The sequence below is a fragment of the Geotrypetes seraphini genome, chromosome 2 (assembly GCF_902459505.1).
Source record: "Geotrypetes seraphini chromosome 2, aGeoSer1.1, whole genome shotgun sequence".
NCBI lineage: Eukaryota > Metazoa > Chordata > Amphibia > Gymnophiona > Dermophiidae > Geotrypetes > Geotrypetes seraphini.
In genome coordinates this window covers 349,163,368-349,175,770 of record NC_047085.1, presented here as the reverse complement: position 1 = coordinate 349,175,770, position 12,403 = coordinate 349,163,368, and the positions used below count along the sequence as shown (strand labels likewise).

The 12,403-nt window shown below is 40.6% G+C and overlaps 1 protein-coding gene and 1 long non-coding RNA gene across 18 annotated transcripts in view; one reads left to right on the top strand and one right to left on the bottom strand.

Annotated features, from left to right (window-relative positions):
• The window catches only part of LOC117353882, an 81,451-nt gene that overhangs the window by 63,679 nt on the left and 5,369 nt on the right, over positions 1 to 12,403 (top strand). The window lies entirely within an intron of this gene.
• Positions 5,393 to 12,403, bottom strand: part of CLASP2 (cytoplasmic linker associated protein 2) — a 650,335-nt gene continuing 643,324 nt past the window's right edge. For all 16 annotated transcript variants that reach the window (XM_033930348.1, XM_033930349.1, XM_033930352.1 and 13 more), the window contains one exon: positions 5,393 to 7,576. In XM_033930348.1, the coding sequence (XP_033786239.1) occupies positions 7,490 to 7,576 (87 nt within the window). In that variant the 3' untranslated portion in view covers positions 5,393 to 7,489. The remainder of the gene's footprint in view (positions 7,577 to 12,403) is intronic.

Below are 12,403 nucleotides of genomic sequence, written 5' to 3'. Positions count from 1 at the left end.
AGAGCCGAGATCCTCCGAATAACTCAGCCGACCACTGGCCAAGGAGGAAAGACATACAGGAGATTTCCTGAGGCCATGGCTATACCAGAGCGTTGAGCCCTCTCACTTATGGGCTCGGATCTTCAACTGAAGAAGCAATCCGCTTTCTTGTTTCTAGCGGATCCAGAGTCTGTCTGCTGAGGAAGTCTGCTTGAACATTGTCCACACCTGATACACATACTGCTGTCAGCGCCAGGAAATGACGTGCCGCCCAAAGCAAAAGAAGGTGGACCTCCAGAGCCAAAGGAGAGCTCTTGGTCCCTCCCTGGTGATTAACATAGGCTACTGCCGTCGTATTGTCGGAGAAGACTCTGACTGCTTGGCCCTCCAGTGTCTTCCACAATCTTATCAGAGCCATACGAATGGCCCTGAGCTCCAACTGGTTGATTGGTTACTTTCTCTATGGGGGTGGCCAACACCCCTGAACAGGGCAACGATTGAAATGTCTCCCCAGCCCCGAAGGATGGCATCCGTCATCACCATGATCTAGGATGAAATGTAGAAGGGTATGCCCCTACAGAACAAGAGTGGGCAAAGCCACCAGTCCATGCTTACTCAAGCCTCCAGAGTCCACGGAAGACAAGTCTGCAAGGCATGCTGAAGAGGACGAATGAGCACCCTCACTCAAGGAACTACATCCAGCGAAGCAACCATGTATCCTAGAACTTGAAGACAATTCCACCCCGACAGAGCCGACCACTCCGGAAGAGATCAAATCTGGGCACACAGCTTGTCTGCAAGTTACTGGCAAATAGACACAGCCCTCAGCAAAGAGGACTCCTAGGTAATTCAGCGACTGCGTGGGCATCAGATATCTCTTCCTGAAGTCAACAATCCAGCTCAGGTTCTCCAGCACCTGGAGCACCTGTTTCACCATGAGGCATCCCTCAGCCAGTGTGAGAGATCTGATCAGCTAGTCTGCTAAGCAGGGTGAACCTGTAGATCTGAGTCTGAGAGGTTAAGTGGCACCGGCTCTTTAGGCTGAATATCTAGCCAGCACTGAATAGTTATCTGAACTCCGAGTGCTTAATCCGGGTGCCCCAAATGCAAATCCATGAACCATTCTGACAGGCCTGGCAAATTCCAGCATGTATCCTAACAGAAAATTGTGTACGACCCACTGGCCTGATGTGAGGTGCATCCAGGCAGGAAGAAACGCTGAGAACTGACCCCCTATCTGCAGAGGGTGTGGCTTTCTGGCAGAACAGGAGGTGGAAGGCTGAGAATGCCTGTAACCCTCATACCATTGTTTGGGAGCTCTGTGAAAATCTCAGTGACGTGGCAGATGCGTACATCTGGAGTGCCGTGAGCCATGAAAATTATAATGACCAGAACCCTAAGAGGGTTTGGGTCCACTATCAGGCATGGACTTAGGGTGACAGTACATCATAGACTCCATGAGATCATCCAGGCCTTTGCCCCTTAAAAGGCAGTCTAATATCGCCTTTAAAGTCTAATATCGCCTAATCACCAGTCCACTATCTGAGCCAGAGCAATTGGTGGGCTGAGAGCGAGTACACTCACACTTTTGCCAAAGCTCTCAAGAAGTCATAAAAGGCATCTGCCATATAATTTGGTCCAGGCATCAAAAGTTGAGGAGGGGAAACCACCACTGCACTCTCCAGTGTGCACTGCCGAGAGACAGGTGCATGCCATAGAGACGTCACCGAAGCAGCTATGATACCTAAAGTAGCTGCATCAAAAGGTTTCCTGAGGACCACAGACACATGGCGGCCTTGCATATCCTTCAACACCAAACCACCTCCATTGGGGAGAGGGATGCCCACCACCAAAGCTTCCTGCTGACCCAAAAGCTGCTGACACTTCTGTGCCAGAGTAAACAAGCGTGACAAAGCTCCAGAAATTTGCAGAGCATCCACCGGAGAGTCAAACTGCTCCGAGACCAGAACGCCCATATCCAGATGTCAGCGAACACCACAAAGCCGGGAGGTAGAAGTGGAAAGAGCCAGCTGAGGATCGCAGTTCAATTCCTGCAAAAACTCGGTAGTAAGGTCTGGTAGAGATCCAGCACACAATCCCTGAGCTACCATCCTGGGAAGTGCTATACCAGCAAACCAGGGATCAGTTAAGAGACATATCAGCCTCTGGGTCCCTCGGGTCAGGATCAGACAGAGGTGAGGACACGCCCAAAGACACCATGCCACTAAGAGATGACGCAGAGGCAGATGGAAACTGCTCAAGAGAAGAACACTTGATTTTTTTTTTTTTTTATAAATTCAGAAAAGGTGTCTGGCTCCTAAGGCATAAAGTCATCCTTAGATGACTTAAAGATGCGTTTCTTAGGCTGCCAGGGGTGGGGTGGGGTGGGTTTGGTGGAAGTTCACAGCCAGTCTGACAAAAAAATCAGCCATGCCCCGAAAGCAATGCCGGCTGCCCCTCTGGGCTAGCTGAGCATTTGGTCACATACTTCAGCAGAGGAGAAGCTTAGCCAGACGTTACAGCCTCCCATCTGTATACCGCAGTGCAGAGATGCTCTAAAAGCAATAAATTTGCGCAATCCTAACAAGAATTCACATGAGGAGAGTCCAAGGACACCATCCCAGTAGCTTTCCAGGCAAAATTTAAAGTTTTGAAGAAGCAAGGAGCGGAAGAAAAAAAAGATTGCTAAAAATCCAAGATGGCTGCTGGCACAACTTTGCGCCAAAATTGTGACTTTTTACACATTTCCCAAACTTGAAAAATGGAGATTTTAGGATTTTCTCAGGAGGGGGAACATCCAGAAACACTTAAAACCTACTTTTCTAATCTAATTACATCAAATTTAAAATAATAAAATGCAGAGAGCAGAACACTCAAAACTGCATTCATGCGTGTAGAAGGAAAAAACTGTAGAGGGCACTAAACTGCACATGAAAGTACACCAGAGGCAGAGTGAAAAATCCGTAGTGGATTCCTTCTGCAGCATGTGGGTATGGAGAAATAACCCAGCTGTAAGGAACTCCGGTCCTCGAGAGGCGTATTCCAGTTGGGTTTTCAGGATTTCTCCGATGAATATGCATGAGATCTATTTGCATAGACTGCTTTCAATGCATATAGAGAATGACACGGTGAAAAAATTGGTCCCTGTCACCGCCCCGTCCCACCATCCTCTGCACCGCCCCGTCACCGCCATTCCCTTCACCGCCCTGTCACCGCCACTGCAACCCCATTCACCGCCCCGTCACCGTCACCGCTGCATACATAAAAGCCTCAAACGGGTACGATTTTATATACTTTTCTTTATTTACGTATAAAGGAAACATTCTTTAAAACTTAGTTAAATATTAGTTAATAACTATACAAAAACAAAACACGCAGAGAAAAAATTAATTAATATAAATTCTCAAAACTGACACATTTTGATCACTAAATTTAAAATAGTTATTTTTCATACAATTTTTCAATCACTAATCTTCCACCACCCCTGGGGCTAGCAATGCAAAAACAAACACGACATGTACTTTAAATGCTTACAATGTTAGCCTACATGGTAAGTAGACGCGGCCGTTGTACCTAATCGCGGCAAAGATCTCCCTGCCGTGATTAGCATAGTGACCGCGGCTACGGCTGCAAGTCTCCCCTCCCCCCAGCGATCACGGCAGGAGGGCACCCAACCCCTCCTGTAGACCCCCCCCAACGGCCCTCCCGACAATCGCAGCAGAAGGGTACCCAACCCCTCCTGCCGGTCCTCCCAATGGCCTCCCCTAAGATCGCTGGCAGGAGGGTACCCAACCCCTCCTGCTGGACCCCCCCCCAACGAACCCTCCCACCCCGGAACCCCCTTAGTCTTACTTTCCAAGTTGGACCGGACGGCTCCTCACACGTATGGCCAGCAGGCTTGCCTCCGCCCAAATGAGGCGGGCCCGCCCCTACCCAACCCACAGGATCCTAGGGCCTGATTGGTCTAGGCACCTAAAGCCACTCCCGCTATAGGAGGGGCCTTAGGTGCTTGGGCCAATCAGGCCCTAGGATCCTGTGGGTTAGGCAGGGGAGGGGCGGGCCCGCCTCATTTGGACGGAGGCAGGCCTGCTGGCCAGACGAGCGAGGAGCTGTCCGGTCCAACTTGGAAAGTAAGACTAAGGGTGGTGTTTCGGGATGGCGTGGTTTGTTGGGGGAGGGTCCGGCAGGAGGGGTTGGGCACCCTCCTATTGGCGATATAGGGGGCCGTTGGGGGTGCCGGCAGGAGGGGTTGGGCACCCTCCTACCAGTGATCATAGGGGGGCTGTTGGGGAGCTGGCAGGAGGGGTTGGATATCCTCCTGCTGCGATCGTCGGGGGGGGGCTGTTGGGGTAGGCAGGAGGGGATGGGTACCCTCCTGCCGCGATCGTTGGGGAGGGCTGGTTCTGTTGGCATGAAGGGCTGAGCACCTTCCTGCCGGCGATCGTCGGGGGGGGGGGGGGCGGGTTCTATTGGCAGGAAGGGTTGATCTGACAAATGAGGAGCACGGTGAAACACAGGTAAATAGCGGTTCCTAGAAGGGGGTACATTGGCCTGCGGGGACAAATCTTTTCACCGTTTTTGCGGGCGGTGAAAACTTTTGTCCCCGTGTCTGCGGCGATTTGGCTTTGGAGTCTCCATAACCCGCAGCCAAACCGCAGCCACGCCGCAGCTCCCTGCGGGGATCGCTCCCCGTGTCATTCTCTAAATGCATATTCATTGGGGAAATCCTGAAAACCCGACTGGAATACGACTCTCAAGGATCAGAGTTCCCTACCCCTGGTCTAGACTGTCTCACCTATTGCACTGGAATGTGTGATAAGATTTATAATCATATAGATTTATCTACTGAAAAACTTTATATGTCATATTAAAATATTACCAATTAGATGTTAAATATACCTAAACTTGTAAATAAAGGAGATGCCGATTTATTCAGCTAAAATGCATATATGTTTCTCCTTCGTGGCTGAGAACCACAGAAAACTTGGCAAATTAGCTAGAGTTAACTGTGGCTAAGGCTCAAGCATGGGAGGTTGCTTTTGAAGACTTATAGCAAACATCTAGAGGAAAAGAGATTTAGAAATTATGCCATGTCCTAGAGAGAAACTGGAAACAAACCAGACCTACCCTCAAATCTAATAACAATTATTTTGGGAGCATTTACTATATTCCAATCCTGAAATAATAAATTTAAGTTTAAAAAGTTTCAAGAAAAAATAAATCTAGAAGGAAAGGCGACTTCCATAATCACGAGTGATTCTCAAGCAGAATGAGTTAACATGTTATTTGACCCACCCAACAACCTTGCCAGATTTAGGCAAATCCTCAATCCGAGCACCTTTTTATTTCCTTTTAAACTTTCACGTGAACCAAGAGTTTGATTCACAGAGGTCAGTATATAAAAATGTTAAAGTAACTTATGTACATTTTTATTGCTGGTATATGCACAATTGAAAGCACAGATCTAGAAATGTACAATATAATTAAACAGTGGAAAATGTTTAAATTGTTACACTGATGGTAGGGGGACAGAAGAACACTATTTTCCTGATGCAGATGCTGAACATAAAAAAAAAAAGGCAATGACAAATTACATTTTTTTAACATACATTTCTACAAACAACTCATTAAAAGACACTACCTCCGCAACAATGGCAAAATGCATTCCATACAGCCACACTTCACTTACTTACCAAGATTCACTTGAGATGAAAATATGATAATGACCCACTGTGCAACTGTAAATAGTATCTAGTGCCAATCTTAACTATAAGCATCTTTCAACAAAACTAGCAAGCATGTGTTAGCAGCTTGTTTATTTCAACAAAATTTGGCTGTACCATGTTAAAAAAACAGAAAGCATAGAAACAAGGGGTGAGTTCCAGAAAAGAAAGCTTCTAATTAACATTTCTTCAAGATATACTACTGCATGTGATTACCTGAAGAGGTAGAAAGAATTTCAGCCTAGGATAGCACTGCCGGATTCCTTCATGTAATATTACATTTATAACACATTGGTCAGAGAAAGTCATAATTCATTATGTTAGGGAAGGTAGATGTTCTGCTCTGAAACGTGGCTAATATAGCTGGCTGAAGAAGCCAAGGTATTCCGGGACATACATTCAACTTAATTTTTTTTTTTAACTCCCTCAAGTCCATTCATAAATACAAAAACTGTATTATTCACAAGTAACTAAAATTAAAAATATATATATGTGTATATATATATATATATATATATAAATATATTTATGCAAAACAACCCGAAAACACATGGCCGTACCTCAGGATTCATATGGATCTGGGTGATAATCAAGAAAGCACACACCAGATTTGGTGTAGCTTTTTCTACTCATTAAAAAAAAAATCACAGCAAAGTAGTAAATTCAAAGCATTAATAATTCCATCTTTCCTCCCCCTTGCACGTGCATAAAAGGGATTATCTTCATAGTTGTACAAATGCCTTATGAATTCTCTTACAGGAACACAGCAATTACACTTAGGACAGCTGTAATTTTCTTTTTTGTTTTAAATAATAAAGAATACATACTGAACAGGCTTGTGCAGAGAACTCCACTCTGAAGTATCCTGCTTGAAGAAGGAAAGATGACAAGCTGGATTCATGTCCATGAACAAACTCCGTTAATGCTCGTGTTAGAAATGTAGCTTGCCACATAAGCAACAATACTCCAATAAAATGTGCCCCAAAAGGCAGTCTTCTACTTGCAAGTGGTGTTAGCTGTATAAGTTCCTGCTCATGCAGAGCGAACCAAAAACTTATATGGGGAGCACACAGGTTTAATTGGTGAACAATATCAGATTCTTAGAACTGGACTAATCCAGCTCTCTGCGGGCATTAACTTCTCAGACTAGAGTATCCCAAACAAAGTATAAATAAGATAATGTACCTGCAACAGTGACAGGTCTGGCAGCAGCTCAGACTAGTCCTGCCCTGTTTCATATCACTTCTCATTCATACATAAGGAAATGATACTTATCAGGTCTCTCTTCATTTCTTTTGTACCACTATTAAATAATAATAATAAAAAATTTGCTCCTATCAAGGTGCTAAAACCCCCAAACCTTAAAAATAGACAAAAACCTGCAGTCAAGTAAAAGGCAAAAAATGTTTTCACTTTTTAAAGCACTCTCAAATACTTAGTCCCTTTTTTTCAAACATAACACTGGCATTCAGTAATGGGAAGAAACAGAGAACTACTGACAGGAAATGTGATGAATTTGATTTTTTTCTTTTTTTTTTTCCCTTTTATTTCATTTTGATCAACTGATATTAATACTGTTCGTTTCAGATATGGAGTAACTCTATTGCAACAGTCATGCAGGCTGATGACAGCCATCTGTTAAATTTACAGAAAATATACAAACAAAAAACCTCAAAAAATAAAATAAAAAGGAAAAGTTCCAACAAAAGATGTTTTAAAAGTGTTCCTTTCATTTTGGAAGGATCTGTCTTTTCTCTGGGAGACCTGGTTAATTGTGTTCGGCGTCACTAGCTGTGTCCAGAAACATCTGCTGTTTGGTCTACTGCTCCAGAGCCCGTTTGTGCACGCTTGATGTACAGGTTCAATAGCTTCATCTGTGGATGCAAGAGAGGAACAGCTTAATTCATTCAATTCATGCAGCAGCTGAAATGCTTACCTGTGCAGGATTATAAATTAAAACTGTATGTAGAAATATAAAGAGGAAGTGACCTATGACTGCTGTGCTTACAGAATAGTAACATGGCTTCTTACCCATACTGTAAGATACGAGACCAGCAATGTGGCTTTTTTTTTTTTTGTAAATCTTTATTCATTTTCAAACTTTTAACAAGTGTACAAATATGACCATAAATAATATTGAAAACATCACTTGTAAATCTATCAAGAAAAACATAAATTGTATACATAAACCCATATCCCACCCCACTTCCCCATTATTATTAAAATGAGCAATATAATAAAGAACCCATCCCCCTCTCTATTATTTATGGTGTATAATTCAATAGAAAAATTGGTGTTTAAACATCACAAAAAGATGTCAATGGCTCCCATATTTTAATAAAAGTCTTATAATTTCCATTTTGTACAGCTAATGATGTTTCCATTTTAAACATGTGACATAATGAGTTCCACCAAAAGTTGAAATTAAGTCTACTACAATCCTTCCAGTTGTTGGTGATATGTTGAATAGCGACTCCAGTCATGATTAATAAAAGTTTATTATTAAATGATATCTGACTCTTTTTTCTCATAGCTGTTCCAACTAATACCGTATCATAAGATAGTGCTACATGATTTTCCAGTAAACAATTTACTTGATCCCAGATGGAATTCCAAAAGGCTAAGATATAGGGACAATAAAACAAAAGATGATCTAAAGTCCCTATTTCAAGATTATAATGCCAGCATCTATTAGACTTTGAACTATTCAACTTCTGTAATTTAACTGGGGTCCAAAATGCTCTATGCAAAAGAAAAAACCATGTTTGTCTCATAGATGCAGACATTGTACATCTCATCCTCCAAGACCAAATTTGTGGCCATTGAGAAGCTGAAATCTGATGCTTAATCTCAATGCTCCAAATATCCCTAAGACCGTTTTTAGTTTTTTTTTTAACCAAATCATTAATAGTTTTATACCACTGCGCAGCCTGATGACCCCGAAAATCTACCTGAAAGCATGAGAATTCCAAACTATATTGAGTATTAAGACTTTTCCATTCAGGGAACCCTGCCTGAATGGCCTGCTTCAGTTGCAACCATCAAAAATATTGTGATTTATTGAGCCCAAATTTATGTTGCAATTGTGTAAAATCAAGCAGTTTACCATTTAAAATAACATCATTTAAAGTCCGTATTCCTGCAATTATCCAATGCTTCCAAATGATCTTAAAACCGCCAATTTGAATCTTGGGGTTAAGCCATATGGATTGATTTGCTGATAGGAATAGCAGTTAAGTTACTAACAGTTAGCAGTTAAGTTACTAACAAATCGTAAAGTTTCCAAGTGTCCATCAAAATTCTATTTTCCTTATATAATCTGGGCATCTTGATACTAAGAACATGACAAAGATGTAAAGGAAACATGAGTCACCATTCCAAATATAGCCAATCTGGAGTGTAATCAATGAGCTCCAGGAGGACCCAAAACATACCTTGACGTAAAATATAGGTCTGATGATACCTATAGAAATTTGAAAAATTTACCGCACCCTCCTTAATTGGCTTTTGTAAAGATACTAGAGCAATTCTTGGAGTTTTACCTAGCCAAACAAATTTAGTAAGTAACAAATTCAATTTTTTATAAAAAGATCCCTGAAAAATCACTGGTATCATTCCCATTGCAATATCTTCATTTTAACCGTTTGAACTCTCCCCCACCAAGACAAATGTTACGGATTCCACTGTTCACATAATTCTGTTACCTTTTTTAGTAACAGCTTTTCATTCTCCTTAACCGTATCATCTAAGGTGGTTTTAATCCAAATTCCTAAATATTTTAAACACTCAGCTTTCCATACGAATGAGAATGTATCAAACATACTTTTTGTACAGTGTACATTGAGTGGAAGAATTTCTGATTTGCTCCAATTTATTTTATACCCTGAGAATTTTCCAAAATTTCCTATCAATTCTAGCAGGCAAGGATTGGATGTGCCAGGATTTCTCAAATACAATAATATATCATCTGCATATGCAGAGAGTTTATATTCCCACTCTTTACGAGGAATACCCTGTATCCCCTTTGCCTGTTGAATAGCTATCAATAAGGGTTCTAAGACAACGTCAAAAAGCAAAGGAGACAAAGGACAGCCTTGTCTAACTCCCCTATGCAAATGTAAACGATCAGATAAATTGTTATTAATATATAATCTTGCCATAGGGGAGCTATACAAAGTTTGAATCATTTGAATAAAACTGAACCTATACCAAACCAATCCAATGCCTGGTACATGAATGTCCATTCTATTCTATCAAATGCCTTTTCCGCATCTAAAGATAGAGCAAAAGCCGGCTCATTCATGTTTTTAGTCAAATTTAGTGTGTGAAAAGCCAATCTTGTATTACTAGAAGAATGTCTGTTCATAAGGAACCCCGTTTGGTGTACATCAATTTTGAAAGGGAGAGCTTTAGCCAGTCTTACTGCCAGTATTTTAGCTAATAATTTTCCATCTACATTAATTAATTTGATACCAAAGTAGGATCTTTATTTGGCTTTGGCAAAACAATAATCAAAGATTCTGCTATAGTACCTTTAATACAACCCTTATTTAGTTGAAAATGATATAAATTTAATAATTGGGGTAATAAAAAATTTTGAAATGCTTTATAAAATTCCACTGTAAAACCATCCCCACCTGGAGCGGATCCAACTCTAAGAGACTTCAACACAGTTTCTAATTCTTTTAATGATATAGGCTCTTCCAAATTTTTTTTATATGATCAGGAAGTTTTGGACCCTCAATAAGATTTAAAAACTCCAAACCATTTTGAACTTTATCAGCATAAGACTCAGAAGAATACAAATCTTTAAAAAACTGAAGAAATTGATTTATGATATTCCTGTTCTGAGAATGTATAATTCCATTATCATCTTTTATCGCTATTATTTTTATTTTCCTCTTCTTTGCTTTAAGATAATTTGCAAGTAATCTTCCCGCCTTATTTGAACTACCATAATACAAAGTTTGCTGTAAAAATAAATCTTTCCTTGCTAATCTTGAAGAAATTTCATTATATTTACCTTTGGCCTTTAACAGAGCCTGCAAAATATCTTGTTGCCAATTATCTACTAATTTGGATTCCATCAATTTAATTTCTTTTTCCAAATCAAAAAACTGTTTAGTCAATTGCTTTCTTTTATAGGCAGAACATGAAATAATATTACCTGTAATAGTAGCTTTAAAAGCGTCCCACAATATTTCTGTATTAATATCTTCCGAAGTATACGCAACACTGGAGAGACGCATGGTGGGAGACTTGACTCTTGGCCCGGGTCGCAAATTTTGTCAGGTGTGGGAGCACTTTGGCAGGACCTCACATCTCATGCTCGCAGTAGACTTTTGAATCTTTAAGATTTTATTCCCACTCTCAGCTGTTGGACTGGCCATGGATTCTTGGGGAGGGGAGGGGGGATGGGAGGGGAACTGATTATATTGTTGAAAATGTTATTTCCTGAATGGTACTACTGTTTGTATTTGCTTCTTACTGCTGGAATAATAAAAATCATTTAAACATAATATCTTCCGAAGTATTTATTTGGAAAAATTCTAAGATCTTTAATTTAAAATCTTCAAGAAAAGCTGAATCCGCAAGCAATGCATTATCAAATCTCCATATTGATCTACTGCTATCTTTATCTCCAAACTCAAATTTAATCCACACCCCTCCATGATCAGATAATATAATTGGATCAATGGAAGCTTGTGTAACTTGCTGCACCAACGAATTTGAAACCAAAATATAATCAATTCTCGAAAAAGACTTATGAACTTGCGAGCAAAAAGAAAATTCCTGATCATTAAAATGAAGTAATCGCCATATATCTTTTAAATCACAAGATTGTACCAAATTTTCTAATCCTAATGATTTTATATTTTTGCTTGGCTTTTTATCCATAATCGGATCCATAACAGCATTAAAATCTCCAGCTGCAAGTAAATTAGAAGTAGCCAGTGGGAGTAATAATCGTTGTAAATTATTAAAATATTCATTTTGGTTCGAATTAGGGGCATAGACATTAAATAGTGTCAAGGTATTATTCCCCGTACTCATTTCTACCTTAACCCATCTTCCTAAGGAATCAAAATCTATCATTTGAAAAGAAGCTGAACAAATATTATTTATTAAGATGGCTACACCTGCCTTCTTACCTACTGCAGGGGCAAAAAAACAATGTTTAACCCACCCACCTTCGAGTTTCTTAGATTCTATAGCTGACAGATGTGTCTCCTGGATATAATAAATATCCGCTTGTTGTTTTTTCAAAAAAGTTTGCATTTTTTTTCATTTCACTGGATGATTGAGGCCATTGACATTAAGGGTAAAGATTTTAACCTCCATTATCTGAAAATATTATAAAATCTCTCATCCAATCATGACATAAAAAGTTATGTAATACTATATGAATAAACACCATTTTCCCAATTAGTTCTGATTGTATAATACACCTCCTGTATTAACAATATATAATGTACTCCCAACCCTCCCTCCCTTACCCACCCTATAAAACAACATTGAAAGCTTGGAACTGCACATATAAGGTCAGGCCCAGATGTCTCCAAAACTGTTGGATTGCGGGGCAGGCCCAAAACATGTGACTCAATGATGCGTGAGCCTGATTGCATTTCGGGCAAGAATGTGACGCAGCAATTCCCATCCGGGCTGCACGTTCCGGTGGAATGTAAAGTCTAAGAACAATT